At 53.1% G+C, this 23,558-nt stretch overlaps 2 protein-coding genes across 5 annotated transcripts in view; one reads left to right on the top strand and one right to left on the bottom strand.

The window, feature by feature from the left end:
• CASKIN1 (CASK interacting protein 1) overlaps nt 1–987 on the top strand; it is a gene marked incomplete at its 5' end in the record, with an annotated part of 28,140 nt that extends 27,153 nt beyond the window's left edge. The window contains 2 exons of the mRNA XM_082292104.1: nt 49–442; nt 868–987. Coding sequence (XP_082148230.1) covers nt 49–442; nt 868–964 — 491 coding nt within the window. The 3' untranslated portion in view covers nt 965–987. The remainder of the gene's footprint in view (nt 1–48; nt 443–867) is intronic.
• Nucleotides 988–3,078: 2,091 nt separating this feature from the next.
• The window catches only part of TRAF7 (TNF receptor associated factor 7), a 29,363-nt gene continuing 8,883 nt past the window's right edge, over nt 3,079–23,558 (bottom strand). For 2 of the 4 annotated variants that reach the window (XM_082292266.1, XM_082292267.1), the window contains exons 2-21: nt 22,387–22,505; nt 22,126–22,183; nt 20,970–21,061; nt 16,754–16,870; nt 15,392–15,484; nt 13,670–13,703; nt 12,200–12,383; nt 11,380–11,514; nt 10,081–10,298; nt 9,811–9,884; nt 9,284–9,332; nt 9,023–9,150; nt 7,926–8,008; nt 7,490–7,529; nt 6,956–7,072; nt 5,785–5,907; nt 4,938–5,057; nt 4,614–4,745; nt 4,295–4,414; nt 3,079–3,746 (exon numbers count right to left, since the gene is read on the bottom strand). In XM_082292266.1, coding sequence (XP_082148392.1) covers nt 3,732–3,746; nt 4,295–4,414; nt 4,614–4,745; nt 4,938–5,057; nt 5,785–5,907; nt 6,956–7,072; nt 7,490–7,529; nt 7,926–8,008; nt 9,023–9,150; nt 9,284–9,332; nt 9,811–9,884; nt 10,081–10,298; nt 11,380–11,514; nt 12,200–12,383; nt 13,670–13,703; nt 15,392–15,484; nt 16,754–16,870; nt 20,970–21,061; nt 22,126–22,183; nt 22,387–22,467 — 2,013 coding nt within the window. In that variant the 5' untranslated portion in view covers nt 22,468–22,505 and the 3' untranslated portion in view covers nt 3,079–3,731. Of the gene's footprint in view, nt 3,747–4,294; nt 4,415–4,613; nt 4,746–4,937; nt 5,058–5,784; nt 5,908–6,955; nt 7,073–7,489; nt 7,530–7,925; nt 8,009–9,022; nt 9,151–9,283; nt 9,333–9,810; nt 9,885–10,080; nt 10,299–11,379; nt 11,515–12,199; nt 12,384–13,669; nt 13,704–15,391; nt 15,485–16,753; nt 16,871–17,122; nt 17,264–20,969; nt 21,062–22,125; nt 22,184–22,386; nt 22,506–23,558 lie in introns of those variants that run through there. The other 2 variants (XM_082292269.1, XM_082292268.1) reach the window with 2 other exon arrangements.

The following is a 23,558-nucleotide window of genomic DNA, read 5'->3' as shown; positions in this document are numbered from 1 at the left end:
TCCCAGCCGGCCCCGCCGCCCTCCTGCCCCTCTCCCTTCTCTCCGCAGAGGTGAAGCGGGTCCATGGCACGCCGCCCCCGGTGTCCCCCAAGCCCACGCCGCCCCCCACGGCGCCCAAGCCCCCCAAGCCCCACGCCGCCATCCAGTCGGTGAGCGCCAGCTCCACGCCGGCCCCGTCGCCCGCCCGGCAGCTGAGCCCCGCGGCCAAGCCCTCCAGCACCCCGCCCTCGCTCTGCTCCAGCCCCGCCAAGCCCCTGTCGCCCGGCGCGCAGCCCCAGCAGGTGCCGGTGAAGCCGCCGCGCTCCACTATCGCCAGCCCGTCCGTCGACAGTGCCGGCCCCGAGCTGGCGCAGCAGAAGCTGGAGGAGACGAGCGCGTCCCTGGCCGCCGCGCTGCAGGCTGTGGAGGAGAAGATCAAGCAGGAGGACAGTCAGGCGGCAGAGTAAGGGGGTGCAGGGGTGGGTGGTGGTCCTCGGGGAGGGTGTGAGGCCACTCGGTGCCATAAGGACCATGCACAGGGGTCAGGCTTGTGACATCACGGTGGGAGTGGGATGGTGCTGGGGTGATGCTGGGGGACACTGGTGAAGCATCAGGGGACCCTGGCTGGAACCGCACTGGGGAGGTGACACTGAAGGACATCTTGCTGGAGCAGCATGGGCAGGGGAACCTAGGCATGTGGGTGCACTGGGGCCTGTCTTGGAGAGGGGACACTGCGGACATGGAGCCAGAACACTGTGCCATGGCACTGGGGACACAGTGCTGGGCACTGCAGTGCAAAGGGGCAGGTGGGCCGTGCCGTGGGGTGGAGGAGGCTGTGCCGTGTCCCTGTCTTGTGCACTGCCCTGACCCGTCTCTGTCACTCCCCAGCTCAGCCGTGGAGTCGAAGAGCACCGTGAGCATCCTGGACGACATCGGCAGCATGTTCGACGACCTGGCGGACCAGCTGGATGCCATGCTGGAGTGAGGGGCGCCAGAGCCCCGCGAACCTCAGGGCTTACGTGGGCACAAGGGCACAACAATCCACGACCCCCCCGGCCCCGCCGCCCTCCCCCCGTCCCCTTTGTACAGCCGTCCCCTCCCGGACATCCCGTCCCTCGGGGTTTGCACAAAGAAGAAGATACCTCAGGATTGTGCTCACGGACTCGGCGCCGGCTCCGGCAGGACTCCCTTTTGCAGAAGCAAAAAAGCAAAAACCACAGAAATAAAACCCAACAGAAGAAACAAAGCAACACGCTCCGGACCGAACCGCTGCTGGGGCTCCGGGGGGCTCCTGACTCACCTGTCCGGTGGCCGCCTGCGCCCTGCCAGCCCCGGCGCCGTGGGTCACCGCGACCCGAATGTAGCACAAGCCCTGCCCGGCGCGGTGGCTCTGCCAGCCGCGTGTCACCGATGGCGTTTGCTGGTGGCGGGGCCGGGCGGGCAAATGCACTTGGGTTTCTTTGCTCCGTTTTTAATTTTGATTTTTAAACCTTGTTTTCTTTCTTGGTCGGCGTTGGCGGGGGCGGGCAAGGCTGGCGGTGGCCCCAGGGGCAGCAGGACGTGCCCCTGCCTGGCCCCTCCCTGTCCAGGGACAGGACGGTGATAAGCTATAAAAAAAAGTATTAATTTATTGGAGGGGAAAAAAATAAATAAAAAAAGATATAAAGGAGATTTCCCCCAACCCCAAAATAATAAAAAGAAATAAACTTTAACAAATATATATTTAAAAGATTTAAAAATATTAGCAATTATATATAAAGCAGTTTAAAAGAAATCAAGAGAAAACTGGATTTTAGCTTGAGAAAAACTATTAGATTATACTAAGCTGTGTGTCTTGTGGCAAACTCATTCTAAGAGTAGCACAATATTTACCTTTTCTCTGGGTGGAAGGTACGTGCGAGCGGTTCTGGTCAGGTTTTCCGTTGGGATTCAGTGTCGCGTCTTTCTTTTTCCACCGTTACGAACTCAAAGGATGTGCCTTGTTTTATGGAAGTTTTGTTAATTCTTACACTGGAGGTGTTTCATTTCTTTTGGAGTGTCTTCAGGGTTTGGTTTTGTTTCTTTTTATTGCTTTTGTTGTCGGTCTCTGTCTGGGTGTGTGTGGGTGTGCGTGGGTGTGCACGCGGGGTGCGTGTGCTCGCGTGTGTCCTGCGGGATGCACCGCTGTATATTCCTGTATAAACTGGAGTTGGAGTCTGGTTCAGTCGCTTGAGTCCTGATGAATGCATTTTTTGCTTGTGGTTTCCAAACAAAAGTGTTGCTGTTCCTTTCTTTTCTTGAGACGTAGAGTGGTCTCTCCCTTCTTCCCTCTCCCTCCCTGCCCTCTTTCCCCTGTCTCTTCTGTTGTGGTCGCTGATCCAGATGTGTTTGGCACAACTTTGAAATTTCTTTAAAAAAAAAAAAAACAACAAAACACAAAAAAAGACTTTAAAAATAATTAAAAAAAAATAAATAAATCACCCGCCTGAAAATATCTGTTGAAAAGAAAAAAAAATATGTATCTAAAAAAAAAAAATCCATAAAGTTCTACATGATGGATATATACATATATATATTTTTTATGATTAAGTTATGGACTCTGTATCGTATCCCATCTGTCCAGCTCTGCATCTTGGTGCTGCTCCCTGCTCTTCTGTGCTTAGATTTCACCTCTACTCGTCTTTATTCTTCCTATTCTGAATTGTAGATGGCTCGTGGTGCTGTGAAGACGTTTGCTCCTATACCAAGTCTGGCAACAAATATTTAAACAAAAATAAAAAAATAAAACCCCTGCCGGGCTGCCACCACTGTTTGTGTCCCCGAGCCCTCCTGAGTCCTCGTGGTGTGCCGGGTGTCCGGTGTTGTGCCGGGTGTTTGTGCCGCTCGGTCCAAGGGCACCCCTGGGTGCCTCTGTGGGGTGCTGGGGCCTGGCTGGGACCTGTCCCAGTTGAGGTGTCTGGGCCCTACACCCCAATTTTTACCCCAAGAAGCCAGTGCTGGCTGCTGGCTCCCTGCAATAACTCACACTGGGCAGGAACAACTCTTTCTGCTTTTATTGTCAATGAAGAAATAATCAAATCTATATTACAATCTTAAAAACAGTAGAAAATGTGAGTAAAAATGCAACAGAGGCTTTTTGTCTTTAATGTGGAGACCATTATTACAGGGTGGTGAACAATGGGCTTGTGGAACTTGATTTGAGAACTAGCTGTGGCATAAAAATCGTACCTGGCTACTCAAGGAAACACCTCTTCCCAGATGGATCAGCCCGGCGCCTTGGCAGTAAAATTAAATACTAGAGACAGAAAGGGGTCGGGTGCCCACCCAGGGTATGGCCTAAAGCTCAGTCCTGCCACAGACAGAGGCCCAGCCTCCCGGTGTCACTGCTGGGACACGCAGATCCATCCGGTCCTGGCGCTGGCCAAGGGCACGCGTCTGGCCCCAAGCCCCGAGGCTCAGTGTCGCCCCAGCCGCAGCCTGGGGGTGTCCCCAGCTGGGGGGACACAGGCAGAGAAGGGCATTGGCATTGGAACAACTTCCTCTTTTCCAATCATCTGGGCAGATCTGAGGGAACACCTGGAGTGTCCATGGGGCAGAGCCGTCCGGAGAGCCGCCAGCTGGGGTCCAGGGGGGAGCCAGCCAAGGCAGCAGCAGCAGGCAGTGGTCGGTGCAGGAGGAGCTGCAGCAGTCGTTTCAGTGGTGTGGTCACCCACAGGCCGATGAAGGGGAGAGTTTTTGGTCTTTCAGTGTGCAGGACTCGTGTGACGCTCTTGTTAGCACGTCCAGACCTGCAGACAGACAACGGCACCGCGGGCAGTGACTCCTGAGCAGCCCTGTGGGCTTCTCCTCATCCCCCATGGAGCTTCCCTTTGGGCTGCCAGCATCCACAACACTGTCAGGAGGGAAAACTCCCACCCATGGAGAACTATCCCCTTGTTTCATAGAATCCCAGAATTGTTAAGGTTGGAAATGACCTCCAAGATCATCGAATCCAACCTGTGTCTGATCCCCACCTTGTCACCCAGCCCAGCACTGAGTGCCATGTCCAGTCATTTCCTGGACACCTCCAGTGATGGGGACCCCACCACCTCCCTGGACAGCCCCTTCTTTAGCAACCCTTTTCCATGAAGACATTCTTCATGTCCAACCTAAACCTCCCCTGGCACACCTTGAGGTTACGTCCTCTTGTCCTGTCACTTGTTCCCTGGGAGCAGAGCTCAACCCTCACCTGGCTCCACCCTTCTGTCACTTCGAAGACAGCTCCTAACTCATTTCATGTCCTAATTCCAGCACTGGATGAGCCCAAACCATTCAGGAGGAGCCTGAGGAAACCCACCTTTACAGTGCTGTCCACGGCACCGGAGAAGAGGCGGCCACGGGACACGGCAAGGGCGGTGACACTGCCCTGGTGGCGCAGCAGTGTCTGGGTGCAGATCATGTTGTCCATGCTCCACACCTGCAGGGACATGGGGAAGCGTGAGCCGAGCACAGCCCAGAGCACTGGGAGGGACAGGGATGCAGTGTGTCACGGGTGACAGAGGTGACACACAGAGGTCCCGTGACACGGAGGGCTGGGCATCCCTGCCCGCCCTTCCCTCGAGGCTCCCTGGGCTGTCCCAGGCTCTGGGTGCAGCCGCCCAGCCCCGCACACATACCCTGAGCGAGCGGTCGTAGGACGCGCTGAAGACTTTGGTTTGATCGGGTGTGGAGATGACGGCGAGGGCATAGACTGTCCCCACGTGCCCGGTCAGCGTGCGGACCTGCTCCTTAGTCTCGATATCCCAGACCTGTGGGACAGAGCTGGGCTTGGGGATTGCACTGGGCTGACGCCACCGAGCTCCCCTCTGAGAGGTGTTTCCGCCTGCATGCACTCCTCCAGGGGGGTGCTGTGCCCGAGGGCACAGGCAGAGCCAGGTGCCCATCCCCACACCCCTCTCCCCCATTCCCAAGCCAAGCTGCCCATCTCAGCCGAGCCTTACATGGATGAGGTTCTCGTAGGTGCCGCACACGATGTGGTGGTTGGTCACGGCGATGGAGTACACGCTGCCTCCTGATGTCTGCAGCACATGCACACACTCCAGGTTCCGGATGTCCCAGATCTGAGAGAGATGGAGCAAAGGCAGGATGAGACCCTTTTCCAGACGGGAGATCCCTTCCAGTCGTTCTGCCACACACAGAGTCAGCCTGGCTCCATGTGTGCCCAGATCACACCTTTAGGGACAAATCTATCCAGCTGGGAATGTTCAGCACTGACGAGCAAATCCCTGCTGTGTTATTTAGCTGCCCAACTTTGAATATCCAGGCTGGAAAGGTTGTGAAGACTTTACACCCTTTGTGTGTGACTGCACACACACATACACACAGAGCCCAGTCCTTGACAGCACTAAAACCCGATGCAAGCAAATTAACAGGGACTCATTAACACTAAGAAGGGCAACTTTCAATTTTCCACCAGATGCTGAGAGGTGAACTATTCATCAAAACCTGAGCCAGCACAGAGGAGGGAGGGCACTGGGAACCCTCACACGGATTTATGGTAACTCTGCAGCCAGACAGTGACCTTCCCCCGTTATCAGCAGGAGTGTCAGCGCAGATAAGGCTGCGGCAGCCGTGAGGCGCCATGGCTGAGGCCCCACTTTATCCCAGTGAGCCTCCCCAGCAGCCCCCAAGGCCCAGCCTGCAGAGATGGAATCAGCACAGGAAAATCCCACATGTCAGCAGTGCTCTCACACCCCAGCAGCTCCCTCTGGTTCTGCTGCCCCAATGCAGAGCACAGAGAGGCACAGGGAGAGGTGGCTCAGGGTGTCACCAGTGCCAGGGTCCCACCTTGATGGTCTGGTAAGATCCACTGTAGAGATAGTTCTGGGAAGCCACCAGTGCTCGCACCCAGTGGTTGAGACCTGTCAGCTCCTTCTTCAGCTTGAGCTCAGTACCCACAATATCCCACACCTGTGGAAAGCAGGGACAAACCACACACATGGAGAGGAATCTCACTGGGGCTGGGGAGGACATGGACAGCAGTGCTCACCCCTGCCCGAGGCCCTCACAGCTCCTGTGGGGATCCTTGTGCCAGCTCTCCTGCCTAATGGGAATTGTCTGATCCCACTGACTTGCCGACAAAACCCAGTGAACTGCTGAGTAGGCACATTCTCTGAGGGAGCCAGCCTGGAGCCTGCATTATTGCTGGCAGAGACCCTTCCCGAGCAGAGCCACAGGCTGCAAAACCTAAACCACAGCTGCAAGGAACTGCCCTGCACTTCCACTCCCACAAAGCTCCTCTCCCACCCCTGGCACGCAGGGACTGGCAGATCTCACTCCCCCCACTCTGAGCCCGCTTGGCTCATTGGCAGGAAGTGGCCAGGGATGACAAACCCAAAAGGCCCCAAATTCTCCTTGTGCTGTGTGGCTGCTCCAGCCCTGAGCCCTATCCAGAGCTGAACCACTGCAGGCCCCAAATAAAGAAAAGAGCACAGTCCTCTTACAGATGGACAGGCCCATAAGCTGTCTCACCAGGAGCTGGAAGCAGAACCACGGGAATCCAGCCAAGGCTTTAAAGGGCAGCCTGAAAAGCTGTTCCCTGATTTCTGCATGTTTTAGGTAGGGAACGCAGACTCAAGATCCTTTGGAGGCGGTTGCAAAACAGGCAGCCTGAATCTCCAGCCCGTTCTGGAGCCCAGGCACAATTCCCAATGGTCTGGGCAGGTCTGTTGGGGGTCTGAGGACACACACGCTCAGGAACTGCCAGGATGCTCCAGCTGCAGCCTCAGGTTTACAGAGTTGGAAGAAATACAGCGTTTTTGCAGCCAGAGAACAGCTTTGCCTTGAGCAGAGAGCATGGGCTAAACCTCTGCAGTGCTGGCTGCTCTGTGGCTCAGGAGAGCTTAGCAACAAGGTCACCCACAGGTCAAAATGCCACTTTCTTCCTCTTTGGACACTTCTGCCTGAGAGTTTGTACTCCTGGTGCCCAACCAGCCCCAGAGGAGCCCCTGAGCTGTACCTTGATGGCTTTAAGGGAGCCACTGAAGAGCATGTTGTGTGAGGAGACCAAAGTGCAAACAGGATTGTCGTGTGCTCGGATCGTGTTCACCTTCTGCAGGTTTTGAATATCCCAGACCTGCAAAGAGGAATCACAGAATCATGGAATGCTTTAGGTGGGAAAAGCCTTCTAAGATCAAGTCCAGCACTGTCAAACCCACCAAAGCAGAGCACCCATGAGGGCAGGGCAGGCCCCTCGTGCTGAGGCCCTTCCTCTGCCTCTGGAGGCAGGGAATGACACAACAGGCAGCACAGGTCACTTGTCTGAGCCACTGTCCTGGCTGATCAGGATCAACCGCCCTGCCCAGCTCAGAGCACCAGCCTCCTGCTCTCAGGCAGGAGCTGGGAGTGGGAAACCCAGCCCACTGGAAACCCCCAAACCCAAGCCAGGAGTGCAGGCAGTGGATAGAGCCCACGAGGGTTATCAGTCCCACAGCACTGGCAGAGGAGGGACACAGGCCCGGCTGCAGAGCAGGCATGGACACCCCGTACTCACGATGATGGTGCAGTCAGCAGAGCCACTGTACAGCTTGTTCCTGCAATGACACCGGGACACAAAGCGGGGTCACCGAGGGACAGCACCATGTGCAGGGTCCCAGCTTGTCCCCAGGCACTGGGGGGGACAGGAGCTGCAGCCCCACGGCCTTGCTGGGCCAAGGCTGCACACACCCACCCCAGAGCAGGCCCAGCTCCCATGGGAGACCAGGCTGGACTGGCCCTTGGAGCAGGGAGCCAAGCACCCCGCTGGTGACCAGGGGAGGAAACCAGAGAGACATACTCTTTGTCCATTTTTCCAGAGTAAAGAGGCAAGATGAGCCTCTCATGCATAACTAGGCACAGGCAGGACAGAGGATGGGAATTGTGAGGGCATGCTCAGGAGCCCCAGGGGCTGTCCCCACTCTCCCCAGGGGCAGGTGTCCCTCCCCACTCACCCCTGGATGCAGAGAGCCAGTACAATTCCATCATGACCCTCCAGGGTCTTTTGGCACTTGTATGTGGTACAGGTATCCCACACCTAACAGGAAACACAAGGCAGCAGCTGGAGCCCCGGGCAGGATGTCAGCACCCGGAGCAGGAAACTGCCTGGCTGTCACTTGGGCACTGCCTGCCAGGCCCCCAGGCCTGGGAGGCCTGGCTAGGAAAAGGAATGCACTGCAGAGGGTCAGGCTGAAGCTAATGAGACACAGGACAGCAGCAGGAATCAGCTCTGCCTCCCTCAGCCCAGGCCAACACAACACACTGAGACAAAGGAGCAGCACTCAGGCTCCTGCTTTAGCACTTCCCACCCCATCCCAGGGCTCCAATGGCACAGCACAGCTTCCTCTGCCACTGCCAATGGCTTTCTCCTTGAGCACACACTGCTCTCTCAAGATGAACATGGGAATGTGGTGCCCAGAGCAGCCAGGACAGGGGAGAAATCTGCTCTCCTTGCCTAAAGTATTGCAATATCCATTTTCTTCCATGTGGCTCTAGAACCAAGGAAACTAAAGCTAGAAACTAAACCAAAGCTCTGCTCCTGGCAGGGTTAGTCACAGCAGCCCATGAGGGTCCCCAGCCTGGCCAGCAGCCACCACGGTGACACTGGGAAGGGCTGTTGAGGCTGCACCGGGGCAGTGCTGTCAGTTTGAGTTACTGAAAACAGGACAAAGAAAAACAAACATGCCATAAAATAGGGAAAGGACACATTGGATCAGGGAAAAATGTTTTGTTCTAAGATGACTTTTTATAACAGAGGAACATAAAATCAGAAGCTGAAATAGTCCTGAATACCCTAAACGCCACATAAAGCAAAACCAGCAGCTGCAGGAATGAGATTCTAATCAGGGCTTTGCAAAGATCTCTGTTTGTCTCTCAATTTTACTGTCACATAATGTTTCCTTGCAGAGAATTTTGTCCAACTATAATCACAAAGAATCATTTGATTCTTTGGAGGAAACTTTAGGAAGCAACATCCCCCCACCCCACAAATGAGCTCAGCTTCTGTTCCATGTGCGAATGCAGAAGGTGCACAGAAGAGGGAAGCTCTTACCTTAATGGTTTTGTCTGAGGAGCCACTGAAGAGCAAGTCTCCTATGGAGTACACACACAAACACCACACGGGGCCCTGGTGGCCCACAAAGGTCCCCTTGCACTTGAAGATCTGCTGAGGATCATAGGCTGCAGAAAAGAGAGCCAGATGAGGGAAGGAGAGCAGTGCTGCTGCTCTGCACACCTGTGACAGCACCCAGGAGGGCTCCCTGGGCGTCCCCCACACCCAGCCCGATGGAATGGGGACCACAGGGATACTCACATCCAAGGATGCCCATGTTGAGCCGAGCATTGATGTGGGAGAGCTCATCCTGAAAAACATAACAAGCTGCGTGAGCTGCGAAGCCATCCAGGCCAACCTGCCCTGGGCATGGCTTTGGGACTGTCCCCTCCACTGCTACAACCCTTCTTGTCTTCTTGACTCCCAGAGGGTCCTTCCTCAGTGGCCGACTCATCCTCTGACCAGAGGTCTCTCCTCTATGACTCTGTGACTGCCACCATCCCTCTGTCACCTCCCTCCAGAGACCACAGGACTCTGACAGCACCTCAGACTTGCACTAAACTCTTCAGTATTCAGACAGGCCCAGAAATACCTTTCAGAATATACTGTCCTCACTCTGCTTGGATCTGCTTATCTCCCTGCTTTCTGCAGGCAGGGAAGAGGGTACAATGCCCCTGTAAAAGGCCCAGTCTTTGGAGCAGAAGGCTCTCCCCAAAGCCTCCCCCCACTGCAGGAGAAGCCTAGTTAGGAGCAGAGCCAGCTAACTCCATCCCAGGGCCCCCCCTCACATTCAGCATGGAGGCATCCCTGCGGAATTCCATCAGGTCCTCGCTCAGCTTGCTCTGGTTCTCGTCCAGCACATCTGCAAGAGAGGGACAGGCCCACAATCACTGCAGAGCCACTGATGGCATCCCAGGGAACAGGCAGAGGGCACCCACTGCCACCCAACTCAGAACACACTGCTGCAATCAGCAGGGAAAGCAACCCTGCAATGCACCACCCAAAGAGCTGCCCTGTCCTACAGCTCTGACCACAGAGCTCCTCTGGTGCAGACTCACCAAACTTCAGCTCCAGGTTCTTCTCCAGCTGGTCGATTTTCTCGGAGAGTTTCCCCAGCATGGAGCGCAGGAAGGCAATCTCCTGGTCCTTCTGGGCCATTGCCACCTGCATCTCATGGAAGCGATCGTCTGTCTGCTGCAGGAACTCCTTCAGACCCTCGAACTTGCATGTCTCCAGGTGGGTCTCGTAAGTGTCCTGGTTTCCTATGAACGTGCACCTGAAGGGAAGGCAGATGCTGGCTGGAGCAGGGCTCACGTAGAGATTCCTTGCTCAGCTGGCTCCTCAGTGGAGCTCCAAGGCCTGTGTGGGTCCCCAGCTGCCCTGCTCCTCCTGCCAGCAGCAGGGATACTGTGGTTCATGATCCTTCAAAGGCTGGACTTCATGATCTTGGAGGTCCTTTCCAATTTTAATTACTCTGTGATCTTGCTGGGACAGGCCAATGCAGGACAAGAGAGGCCAAGCAGCTCCCATTCTTCCAGCCAGGGCATTGGCCCCAAACTGGACTGTCTGTCTGGGCAGTTGCAAGGAAAAGCAGATCTTGGGCAGGAGACAGAGTGTGGTATCAGTTTGCTGTTTTCACCAGGAGTCATAAAAACCAGTCATAAAAACCAGGAAAAAACTGCAGTTGACCTCAGCAGATGCTGACTTGGGCCTGCAGCACGGCACAGAGTCTGGGCTGCTCTGCCAGGACTTGCCTTGCTCTGCCTCTGCCAAGGCATGGCTTAGGATCATGGAATCACAGAACTGTTGAGGTTGGAAAAGGCCTCTAAGACCACCGAGTCCACTTGTTCCCCCAAGGCCAGCACTAACCCACGTCCCCAAGTGCCACATCTACACGGCACTAAAACTCCTCAGGGATGAGGACTCCACCACTGCCCTGTGCCAATGCTGGAAGAACTTTTGGTGAACCCTCTTCCTGCAACACTAAACCCAAGCAAGGCCTGCCCTGGGGCTCGGGTGACAGGGAACCCTCTGAGGCAGATCAGCACTTCCCTTGCCCTGGGACAAGGACTCGTTGGCAAGACACTGCCACGGTGCTCAAATTACTCTCGTACTCCTCCTCCTCTCATCGTGTTCTGACTGTCCTCCAGCTGTTCTTCCACCTGAGCACTCATCTTCCTCACCCTCCTCTTCACTGGGCACCGTGACCTGCCTGTTCCAACCCAGAGGCTCCAGGGCTGCCTCCCGCAATCCCTGTAACCCCGAGCTCAGCCTCAGGCTAATGCACAGCACTGGGGAGAGCTGCTCAGAGGCCTCGGGGCTACCCCAAGGCTGCAGCAAAAGCATCAGCTCCTTACCCGTATTTGGAGTGGGGGCACTTGATGTGCTCACACTCTTTCAGGTGAGCCTCCAGGTTCATTTTGAGGAGGGGAGGGCAGCTGGGGTTGTTGGGGCAGCGCACGGGCCTGTAATCACAGCTGCTCTCATGATCCCTGCCATGGAGAGAAGCAAAGGCAGGGAAAATCAGCAACAAAGCAAAAATTAATAGGAAGGACACAGATCGTTGGGAGAGGAGCAAACCAGCCCTGTGAGGCTGTCAGGTGATCCAAAGCCTCCTGCTCTGAGACTGCAATTCCAGCTTTAAATTCTCATTTGGACGGAAAATTGAGAGTAATAATAGGCCACATCTTCACAGGGCACATCTACTTCTGCAGCTGATGGGCTGAGCCTTCAGGCAGCCATCAACAACAGGCAATAGACAGGGAAAACAGGGAATGCATTTAGGATGGGGAGGGAGATAGATTTCAAATTCATAGGATATAACCAAGGTAATTCCTTTTACAAAAAGAATCCCATCCTCTGTGGTCTCTACTTGACCACAGCCACAGACCTTTATGCTAGATATGAGGTGGCTGCTCTCACAGTGTACCCCGTGTCCCTGTGCTGGCACTCAGGTAAGATGGGAGCAGAAAACAACATCCTTCCCCTGACACCAGCCCATCTGCCTCCACCTGAACTGTCCCCTGAAGCCACCCTGCGCCATCCCACACCCTGGCACACCCAAACAGAGCAGCGCTGGCAGGAGCTGCACGGCCCCAGAGCTGCAGGGCAGCTCAGGCAGGCCAGGCTGGCACAGCCCTTTCCCTGGAGAGGCTGCAGGCTGGAAAAAGCACTCACTTCCTGGCACTCAGCTTGATAGTGAAGGGGCAGCCACGGGGGTCCACCTCGAAGGCGGTGGGCTTGCTGCTGGCCGCGGGCCGGCAGCCGTACTTGCAGTGGATGAACAGCTCCCCGATCTGCTCGGCCACAGCGATGTTGTTCACCACCACCGTCAGCTTGGCATTGTCCACGGGACACTTCTCTGCCAGGGAGGGAAGGATGACACAGTCAGTGAGGGCTGAGACAGGGCACGAGCGTTTCCAAGAGCCCTGGTGTGGAAATTGTATTTTTCTGCCTTCCCTGGTCAAGTCGGCCAACTCCCAGGTGAGTGGCCATGGAAGGAGCCAGGAGTATTCACCTGAGGTCTGCAAGGCATTATCTTTGGGTTGTCTTGGGGCTTGGAAAAGTCAAAGTTTATGTTAATGCATAATGATTTGAGGGAGCTGCCAATGAAAGAAGCCCACACTGATTCAGACTACCATGTGCTGGCTGAAGGGTGAGTGTCATCACCAGATGCCCCATCCATAGCCTGCTCCTTCACCCAGGCCTGGGCTCAGCTCCTGCTACCAGCAACCCCTGAATCCCAGAATCCTTTAGGTTGGAAAAGACCTCCAAGATCATCGAGTCCAAGCCTTGGACCGGTCACCACCTTTTCAACTGAGCACTGCCACATCCAGTTGCTTACTGAACACTCCAGGGATGGGGATTGCAATTGCAAAGCCTTTTGCTACAGATCTGTGGGTTGGGATTGATATGGCAGAGCACGGTGAGGGGATTAACATGCAAAGCAGAGGGACCTCTTGCATATGGAACACAAAAATCTTAAGACAAAAAGAGCTGCTGCTTTGCAGGACTCCCCAGGGAGCCTCCTCAGGGCCTGCTGTTCTGGTAATGCCAATGGCTTGGCTTTGTGCTGAACAACACCTTGCCAAGAGGGACACAGGCTCATGCCAAAAAAAGGCTTTTTTTGCGGCCAGAGTCTAGCCCAAGCAGGAGCTGGTTAGCCCAGAGCAGCAGCCAGGGGCCTCGGCTCTCCCAGGGTTCTGCAAGAGCTGGGTGAGCTAAAGCAGCTCAGTGGGGCTCAGTCAGGGTCCAGAACCCTGGCACTGAGGGGATGGGGGAGGAGGGGTTGATGCCAAAACGTGGCTCCTGGTTCTTTATCCAGGCAGCCACAGAAAGCTTTCAGTTTGAAATCAGTGGGTCAGCTCTGGGCGAGACGTATTATCCTGGGATTATCCATTGCATATTCCCGGATCTGAGAACATCCTGTGCCCAGGAGCAGGGCCCAGCACTCTCTGCAGTGCCCATTCTCCAGAGTGTACCATCAGCCCCCAGCCCCACCCCTCACTGCCGCAGTGGCACATCTGACTAACAGCTTGTTTTAAGCCCTTTGGACACTTTTCTGCAGGTTTCTCTTTACGTGAAAGCAAATAAACCAGAAAATAACAGTGTTTTGGCTGCACCACACAAGAACAGTTCTGTACTCACCAGATGTTAAGGCACATCTCCTGCAAAATGTGTGCTGTGGAGACAGAGAGGAACAGCAGCGTCAGCGTAAAATGAGAGCGGGCAAATTATTCCCTGTGGCAAACGTTGGGAAAGGTGGGAGATACCAAAGCCTGTGGCTCAGGGGCTCCAGCAGCTGTTCTGCCTGTTTTAGCTCAGCATCACGGGGCAAACCCCAGCTGCTTGCTCAGACAGCTCAGGGTGCAGCACAGGTCCTGCTCCCGAGAGTACTGAACACACAGTTTGGAGCTTTGATGTTCTCCCCGTTCAGGATCAGGCCAGAATTGTGTTGCAAGCCAAAGCCCAGGGGCATGTTCTGCCACACTCTGATTGATATTCCTGGGATCACAGAATCCTGGAATGGTGTGGGTTGGAAGGGATCTTAGAGATCATCAAGTTCCAATTCCCTGCCATGGGCAGGGACACCTTCCACTAGACCAGGGCTCAGAGCTCCATCCAGCCTGGTCTCGAACACATCCAAGTCCTTCCTACCCTCCATGTCTGCAGAGGGTTTCTCTACTTCGTCCTCCACTTTAGCCCATGTCATCCCTCCATTCCCCTGAGAAGCCCCCAAGGGAAGGGAAAAGGGGAAGCCTGGCCTCTCCCTGTCCTTGCCCAGTCAGCCCATCACATTCATCTCTCTGGAGCCCTTCTAAGGCAGCAGAAGCTGCCCTCTCCTGCTGTCAGGCAGATGGAACAGCTGGTTTGTAAGCCCATTAAATGCTCTGTAAATTTGAGCACTTTAAATAGGTCCCCTCTCAGTGTTCTGACAGTTTAACTTGACAAAGTAGCAAACACAATCTAACACACTAATGAATATAAAGGCTGCAGCATTTCACTGGTCCTGATCCTGCCCTGTGGATTCCCTGGAGCCTCCTCAGCCACATTCCCCTGCCACAGAGCCAGCTCTTGGCAGGGCTGTGAGTCCCTCTCTGGAGCTGTTATCTGCTGCCCTGCTCCCATGGCCTTTTCCTGCCCAGCACAGCTGCACCGAGCTCCCTCCAGAGCTGCCAGACCAGGACTGCAGATGAAGCCAGGCTGCTTCCTGCAGTGGGGTTTTTTCCACATTAACCAGTAAATCTCACTGTCTCTCTGCAGAGCTGCTTACTGGAATAGTGCAGCCAAACTGCACCAGCTTCCAGCACTTTTGGGGAATAGTACCCTCACTGCAATAAACAATCCTAAGCTCTGCTCCTGTTGCTACAGCCCCATCTTGGTGATCAGAAGCACGTCAGAAGCATTAGAGCCATCTCAAAGCCATCTTTCTTCACAAGCAGCACAGAAGCAGGAATAATATACAGCTTCTATTAAATCCCAGTAAAATGGAATCCAGAAGAATATTCATAATACCCCGTGCCTTTCATTTGAAGATCTCAAATCCCTTTGCAAGCATTAACTAAATGAAGCTTCAAGCCATTCTTGTTTTATGAGCAACACTTCCTTCACAACTGAAGCACAGCCGTTCCTGGGGCGCCCAGGAGCTCCTGCAGAGCCCTTCACGAGGAGTTTTTGACCTCATGGAAGCCACAGCAAGGAGACTGAAGATGGCCAGGACAGGGTGGCTGACAGTACAGCTCTCCTGGGAAAAACCACCCCATTTTAAGCAAGCCCTAGTTTTGCTTGACAGTCAGCAGGGAAAGACAGAAGGGACAGTCCAGGCTTGGCTCTGGCTCACACAGGATATTTGGGAGAGCCCTGCCTTACCCCACAGGTTGTGATGACTGGATCCTTAAACACACTGCAGCACAGCTGGCAGCACAGCTTCACGGATGGCTGCTCTGCAAACACCAGGGGCTCCTGCAGGGCACACAAAGGGACAGAGACAGCGGGGATTAGTCCAAACCAAGAGCCTGCAGTTCTGCAGAAGGAATAACACAATCCCTCAGTGGTGAGCCTTGGGGACCCTGGGGCACACTGAGGATTTCATCATCTCAACACAAAATTCTGCCTGGATCTGCTAAGTTCCAGTAGGGGAAGAATGAACTTGAGAATGGTTGGAGACCCTCAGCTCATCACAAACCACCAGCATCTGGCAGGATCAGGACCTGACAGCAAACTGCACAGACCAACTTGTTTGCCAGTGATTCAAGTCACCAGAACTGCATGAGCTGCACTGGCTGGGACTTCGTCCTTGGTTGGACTGAACGTAGAGTTGTCAAAACTGTACAAAGCCTGAGCTTAAAAGCAATTTTAAAGCAGTCTGCACTCTTGTTTTTGAAACATTCTGAAGGAAGGGCTCCTTCATTCCTTAGGAAGCAGAAACAACATTGTTTCTGCTGCAATGGGCCCATCTCTCCATTCTGTTTACCAACTAGGACTGCCAGTACAGGGGTCCAAGCACATCCTCCCAGAGCACCACGGCTCTCCAGGGCTCCAAGCATGTCCTCCTGGAGCATCACAGCTCTCCATGCTCACATTTCAGAGCATTTCCAATCAATCTCTGCAGTTTGCTCTGCCTTTTCATCCTGTGCTGCTCTCAGAAACGCAAACACAGCCCCCTGGGTTCCTAAATATGAAACACACTCTTATCCCAGATCAGTGGCAGAACGCTGCCTGACCTTTTATTCATCCAGTTTGGGGTTGGTTACTGGGTCACAAGCTAAGCTCAGTTAAAAAGTATCCTCCCTCAATGCATAGACAATTCCTTGCACCCTCCTGGGGCTTAAAATCAAGTCAGTGGGGTGCCGCACAGCCCTGAATGGCGATGGGGCTCCAAATCCAAGGGGAATTGTATTTCTCTTGCTGCCTGGGGCCAGACCACCAGCCTGAGCCTTGCAACCCACCCTGCTCTGCTGCAGGGCCAGGGAATCACACAGGACTTTGAAAGGACTTACAGTTTTTCTGGGAAGCAGAAAAGCCTCACCATTGTCCTCGCTTTCCAGGCAGGGAAATGGTACATAAGGAAGCAAAGTCAGTGGTGGAAACAAAGTTAAAAGCAGGAGTCTGAGCCAGGCACCGCACAAAATCTGTCCGTGAGAGCTCTGTGTACTCACGACAGTCCACTAAGTTACTCTTTTGACACTGAGCTTCCTAATCCTGCTCCTTCAGACAATCCCAAATACCTACTGGCTCCTCCTCTTCCTCATGGAGTGAGAACGTGGAGCGCAAGGACATGTTGGACTCGGAGTGCAAGGAGCGGACGGAGATAGCAGAGTCGGAGCGGCGCGGGGTGCTGATCGGAGGCTGCGGACACAGAGCAGCTCTGGTCAGTGCAAATAATTCCCAAACTCCAGGCAGAGCCTTCAAGTTCAGTTTTCCCCTTCCACAACACTCAGCTGCTCCATTCCCAGCTGCATTGAGTGGCCCGGCTGCTGTGTGCCCTTCCCTGCACCATGCCCAGAGATAGGAATCACTTGGGTTTAACTCCCTTAGCCAGGCTGCCATCGAAATTCCAAGCACATCACTTTCTCCAAGGTGCATTCCCTGCACACTTACCGTGCACGGCCGCAAAGCAATGGTCTGGAAGAATTAATCCTTCATGGAAAGCTCCGTAAATCTCCCCCAGAGACTGCTCCAGCTCCTGCAATGTCTCTAATCTCTACAGCAGCACTTGTTGTTGCACTCACTATCTAACTTCTGCCAAATTTCTTTGCGTAAGTGTGGAGACTTCCTTCTATTGAATTCTCTGTGAGCCTGGCTCTACCGCTTCCTGCTCGGGAGGGGAGAGCGGAGTGGAAACCGCGTGCACCAATCCAGAGAAATCCCTCTGGCTATGGTGGCCTTGGGATTGGCTTTGAGGGAATGCTGCTGCTGGAATATTAAGCAGCAGCACATCTCCGAGGGTGGAATATCAACCATCAGCACATAGCCAAGGTGCTATTTGGTGTCAAAGCGCAACTGGAGACTGCAGACCATGGGGTGACTGGATTTGGGGATTCAGTGCAACTGGGAGCACAGCCAGTGCAGGGTTACTCTGGAAGAGATGCTGCTGGTGGACTGGGAAAGGTGCAGAGAGGAGGAATAAAGGTCTTCGATGGGCAGAATGGATGCTTTGACAAAGAAATGGGAAAATGAAGCCAGAAGCCTCAGACACATCAGACAAGGGATGATGGATGGGCATCTTCATGTGTCACTCCACTCCGAGGCTTGGCTGTAGCCTACGTCAGCCTCCACCTCTGAGGAGTGTTGGCTGGAAAGAGCTCTGGAGATCCCTGGCTGCCCACTGGAAAAGGGACTCTCCCTGGCCCTGGCCCAGGCCAGGCCTGGCACTGCCCAGCAGGAACAGGGAAAGCCACACGGACCAGACTCGGCTGAGTTCCTGTCCTGCACCTTGTGAGCAAAACGCTTTTCCTCGTGCTCCACCTGAGCCTTGTGAGCTGCATTCTGTGTGCCTGCCCTGGGTAAAAGTGGGTGACATCAGACCCAAGGACAAAGGCAATGCAGGAGGTCAGTGGGGCCGGCAGGAAATTCAGCAATGAAAGCTGCAAGATGAGGTTCAGAGGCTGCTGCCTTCCCCGGAGACAAAGCGCGCTGCAGTCTGAGTGCAGCCTGGCTGGGCTGCAGAAGAGGAGCAGACCAGGATCCTGCTGGTTCCTCATACTGCTCTGCTACTTCATTTTTATGATCCTGGGCTCTGAGGAACTCAGAAATGCTGCATCTGCTTCCAAGCCAAAGCATAAATGTCTTTCTCTTAAAGACAGCATATTTATTGACTAAATAGGTAAACCTTAAGGAGGACTGGTTATAATGAGGTAAATCAATTTTATGTGTATCCATTAATTTTATTATTTTCCTCCACCAGTAGCAGAAATTACTAAAATAACAAGAATGACTGTGCATAGTTCCCACTCTGGGGGTGATAGGGGGGTGAGGGCAGCAAAGGCAGGCTCTGCAGTGAGGCAGGTTTGTAACCAGCAACATCCAGTGAGGATCACCAAAGCAGAGGGGGAACTGCAGCATTCCAGCATTCCCAGGAGGCAGGGGTGCAAGACACAGAAGGTTTGTGTAAGACTGTGGGCTCAGCTCCCTGTGTCCTGGTTCGGGTAATGCTGGAGTTAACTGCACAGGGGAGAAGGGGATGTGCTGAGAAGGATCCCTCACTCCCCCTGGGCTGTGGGGACAACACAGATGGCAGAGGGTGTGCTGGCAGTTCCAGACCCTCTGGGTATCTGCAGCCTGGGTTTTGCTAAGCAAACAAGGATAAAACTCAAGAGACCTTATTTTTGCACTAAACATCAGGCACACCTTCAAACAGCCCAAGGATGGAGCATTCAAACACCTGATGGAAGATGGAGAGTTTTTGCTGGTAATTCAATCCAGCCCCTGGCTCAGAGGTGAAGTTCCCTGTAAACAACAGACTTTGGACAACCAGGCAGCCTCCATCCACAGTATCCAACTGTTCCAATATTCAGTTGCAATCTTTAGCTGTAGTTCCCATCACCTCAGCTGCAGGAGCAGCCTCCAGGTGAAGGCCCCAGCTCCATGTAGGCACAGCAAGGTGGGAACCTGTGGCACTGTGTCCAGTAATCCCTGCCTTGCACACAGAACACACTGCCGCTTTTGTCTCATTAACAGCAGCTTTAAAAGGAAAGAAAAAGGAGTGGTGGAGGTCACAGGAGGGCTCTGACTTGTCTCCAACTGTCTCTCTGATGGCTGAGAAGCCCTTGGCAGCTTCTGGAGGAGGGAAAACTCAGTGATGAGGAAGGGAAATCCCAGATTATTTCTTGACAAAGCAAATGAAGCTTCCTAAGAGGGTTAGTGAGTCTGTCTGGAGCAGCAGGCAGAGCAGAACCGGGGCAGTTCTGGTTTGTCAGCACCTCACACTGCTTCCTGAACCACTCATTAATCCTCTCACTATTTTTGCTAAAGAATATTTAACACTCCAGGGAAAGTGGGCTGAGACTGTCCAAGAGGATGGAAGCTGGCTCCCAGCAGAGATCTCCCCCATTCTTGGCTGCACACCCCAGTTCATGCCAGTGGGGTTTTCAAATGAGTCAGGGAGTTTCTTCATCAGACCTGGCTAAATGAAATATCCACAGCATCCCCTCCTCTGGAAAAATCCTCCCCTCTGCCCTGTGAGAACTGCCCAGCTTGTGAAAAGGGCACTGTGAGCCCAGCACTCAGCCCACAGGTCCATGCTGACAGCCAGGGGTGGCCTGAACACTGGCCCAGCTCGTGGGGTTAGTGGTGGGCTGGAGAGCTGCATTTGGCAAGGACACCAGGAAATTTTCAAAGGACTTGTTAGAAAAAAGACCAACAACAAACAAAACCCCCACGGGCTCACATAAAACACAGCAAGATGTCTGAGCAACAGAAGGAACTTTATAGGATGCTGACAATAAAATTCTTTGCAATCTGGTGTCAAATTTATTTTAAGAAGTGCTGCAGCTCCATACTGCTGCTGACCTCAGTCTCTGCCAGTGCCTAATTCCAGCAGCAGCGATCCATTTATGCCTGGCTTGGAAATTGGGTCTTGTAACCTAAGTCTACCAGTACTTAATTTGAAGTCTGCTACTAACTTGCTTAGATCTCAACAGAGCTTGTGGTTCCGAGATGTGGTTGGAGCACCACGGACAGGACAAGGTCCAGCCTCGGAGCTGTCCATCCTTTCACCACGGTTTGCTTTGCTGTTGCTGGTCTTGATTTAATTGATGGAGTGAATTTAATTTCTCTCCAAGCAGCTAACCCTGGAGCCTGTTGAATCACTAAATTCCCCAAAATGAACTCACTCAGAAGTGAGTGAGAAAACTGGATACAAAATTGCAACTGCTTTTCCACCAGGATATTGGGAGACACAGGAACGGTTTGCTTGAGAAGCCCAGCACAGCCTACAGCGTCCAACATCCCACTCTGCAGGTTCCAAACCCCGCTCCCTGTGGTCAGAGGCCCCATCTGGAGGTGAGAATAGGAATGGATTCTACGGCCATAACTGCAGAGCCAGCTGGGATCCATCCAACACGGAGAGTGCCTGGCCCCAGCCATGGCCCAGACATCCCTGGCAGGGGCTGTTTCCTCCTGAGCTCCCTGCTCTCCCAGGAGCCAGGTACACCCTCACAAGGAGGCTGTGGAATCTGTAGTTCCCAGGCTTTGGACCCACATAACAATTTCAAGCAGTGTGAAAAGCAGCACCAGCAGCTCCAGCCTAAAGCCCCAGGTCAGAATGAGCTGCTTCCCCCTGGCACCAACCATGGGAGCAGCCAGGAATGCTGAGGCTGGTCCTGCCTCTGGGCACAGGTAACACAGAGAATGATGAGGGAGGCAGAGGAATTCAGAGGAGCTCCAGACACCTCTCATTTCACTTCTACCCAGCTAAGCCAGCCAGGAGGGTCCTGGCAACACCTACCATGCCATCGTCCTCATCCCGTGGGGAGTAGGTGAGGGTGCTGGAGGAGGACGGGGTCCGACGGTGCTGCTTGAAAGTATTGGTCCCGTCAGCTTTAAGTGGAGTTAAAGAAGAAAAACAAGCATTTAGGCTCGTCAGAAACATTTCTGAGCTATGGGCCAGCCTCTGTAGCTGTAAGTGATCCTTAGAAAAAGAAAAGACCGGGGATTCTCCAACGCCAGTTCATGACTGGACGTATCAGCACAGGTAGAACAACCCTGATCTCTGAGAGCTTGCCCAGAGAAGAGCTCAGATAATATTCTGTCAGGTCCACAGGTTAAAAATACTATTAAAAGGAAACTTTATACTCCCGTATATCTCAGTCACCAATAAAAATTGCCTGGATCCAGGGAGGCCTGGATATCCTTGAGGCACAGGGGAAGCATGCTAAACTAAATATGAGATATTTGTATAGAGATCATGTTACTGACTCGTATAAAAGTCTGAATGTAAATATTCGGGAGTCCAAAACCATCCAGAGTTCAGGACAAATGTAATCCAAACATTTTTCTCAGGCAGATGTTCATTTCTTATCTAAATCACTGTCAAGTCTTTTTGTCTCTATTAAAGGACAGATATTTGTTTTCCAAAATGAAATCAGGCCTCTTCCTATATTCACCCCACGTGCCAGGGCTCAGGCTCCCCTCACCTGCTGAGCTTTGAGGAACAAGGCACAGGAATTCTAAATGAGCAGGGACATTTGCATCCCCTCCTGTCTGAGCTAAAAATGGCCACGGGGTTTTACCAAAGCTCCAGAGTGACTCACAGTCAGGCACGGAGTGAAGATGGAAATTTTCAGCATTGGTGATGATTGTCACAGGGATCAATAAGATTTGGTGCTGAGCTCAGTATCAAACCCTGTTGTACTGAAAACTACTCTGTTTTCAGCAGGGGCTTCCCAGTGCTACTGCTCAGTCTGCCTGAGGGGAGAAAACTCCTGTGCCTGCTTATTTCCATCATGTCAGGACACTTGGGCTGCATAACACCAAACCCAGCCCCTCAGCACCCGGTTAATGACCACAGGGATTCTCCCAAGAGCTTTATGATCTGTAAAACAACCACCACCCTGGGATCACACACAGTGCTTTGGGGGATACTGTACACATGAAACACTCACGCTTTGTGATGGTGGTCACAGCAGAGAAGGCTGGTCCAAAAGTTGTTTCCATTCTTGTCTGAAATATTGAAAAAATTAATGTCAGGGCATTTAAAGCCTTCAGACTTTTCCTGAGCTGGTGAAATACTGCATACACATTCCCAGCTTTTATCTGTGCATAGCGAGATTTTAAGTGGCAAGAAAATACCATATTTCAAAAGAAAGGATGAGAACACAGCAAGCAGCCCTGTCCCCTCTCTGTGCCACCAGCAGTGGCCTTACCCCGTTAGCGTTTTCAGAAGAAGTGATGTTTGTTGTGCCACTGGAGAAACGATTGTAGCGAGCGTTCTTGTTTGAGCTCATAATCTAGGCCAGCATCTGTTAGTCATGGGAAGCTTGCTCTGTGGAAGAAGAAGGACATGAAGAGAGTGAGGTTTGTTGTGTGTATTTTCCTGGGCTCACTCTCCTGCAGCATGAAGCCTGAGTGTTTACCCAAACTCACGTAAACCTGGATTTTCAGAAGCAAGAGGCGAGGACAAAATCAGATTCCTTCAATTTGTCCCTGGATGAATGTTCAGCATTTTTTAAATATATGATTATCTTTTAATAAGAGCCTCATTTCTCTCCCTCCACTGTTTCATTAGGCTCGAGTTTGCAAAGTCAAGAATTCCACAACAATAATCTGCAGAAACATGTGGAGTTTGCTTTCTTTAACCTCTGCTGAAACCTGATGCTGCTTCAGGGCACAATTATGCTGCTGTCCTAGCAAATCTGACAAGATGCTCTCAGTCTTTTTTAGAGCCAGGATACCCTCAGGAAGGAGCTGCAGCTCCTCTGCCATCACACAGAGATGCTCCTGGCTCAGGCAGGCAGGAGTTTCCCTCAGAGACAACGCTCAGCCAGGCACCAGGGAGGTGAAGTGTCTCAGGTGTTTCTAGCAGTTGGTTTTCTCTTATCTGGGAGTGACAAGTCCTAAATCTCCAAGCTCTTTATAAAGCACTGTGATTTATCCACTTTACAGGAACAGAAACTGAGGCTCAGAGAGAGGATCCCACCACACAGCTGTGACCTGGGATTCGTCCAGGGATTCCCACCTCCCTGGAGAGCCCTGGGACACAGGGCTGGGCACATCCTGCACACACATTTTAAACACTGCAAAGGTGACACTCGAGCTGTCCTCGGCTAAGGTTCTGCTCATGGCCTGACACAGCACTTCCTGGTGCTCCCTGCAGCTCTGGATCCAACAGCTGTCAGGCAGCCAGGAACAGCAGCAGCAGAATCCTGAGCAGGGAATTGCTGCTCAGGTCTAAACTTTCAGAAACAACTATGTTGAAAAATCATATAAAACCGAAATTCCGAAGAAAAACCAAACAAACAGAAACCCTGAAACCAAACCCAAAACCATCTGAAAACCAGGGATCTGGATAATGTTTTCCACACACGTGACAGCACTG

Source organism: Coloeus monedula (assembly GCF_965178545.1).
Source record: "Coloeus monedula genome assembly, chromosome: 16".
Classification (NCBI taxonomy): Eukaryota; Metazoa; Chordata; class Aves; order Passeriformes; family Corvidae; genus Coloeus; species Coloeus monedula.
The sequence above is the reverse complement of the archived record's forward strand: the minus strand, read 5'-3'. Positions and strand labels throughout refer to the sequence as shown.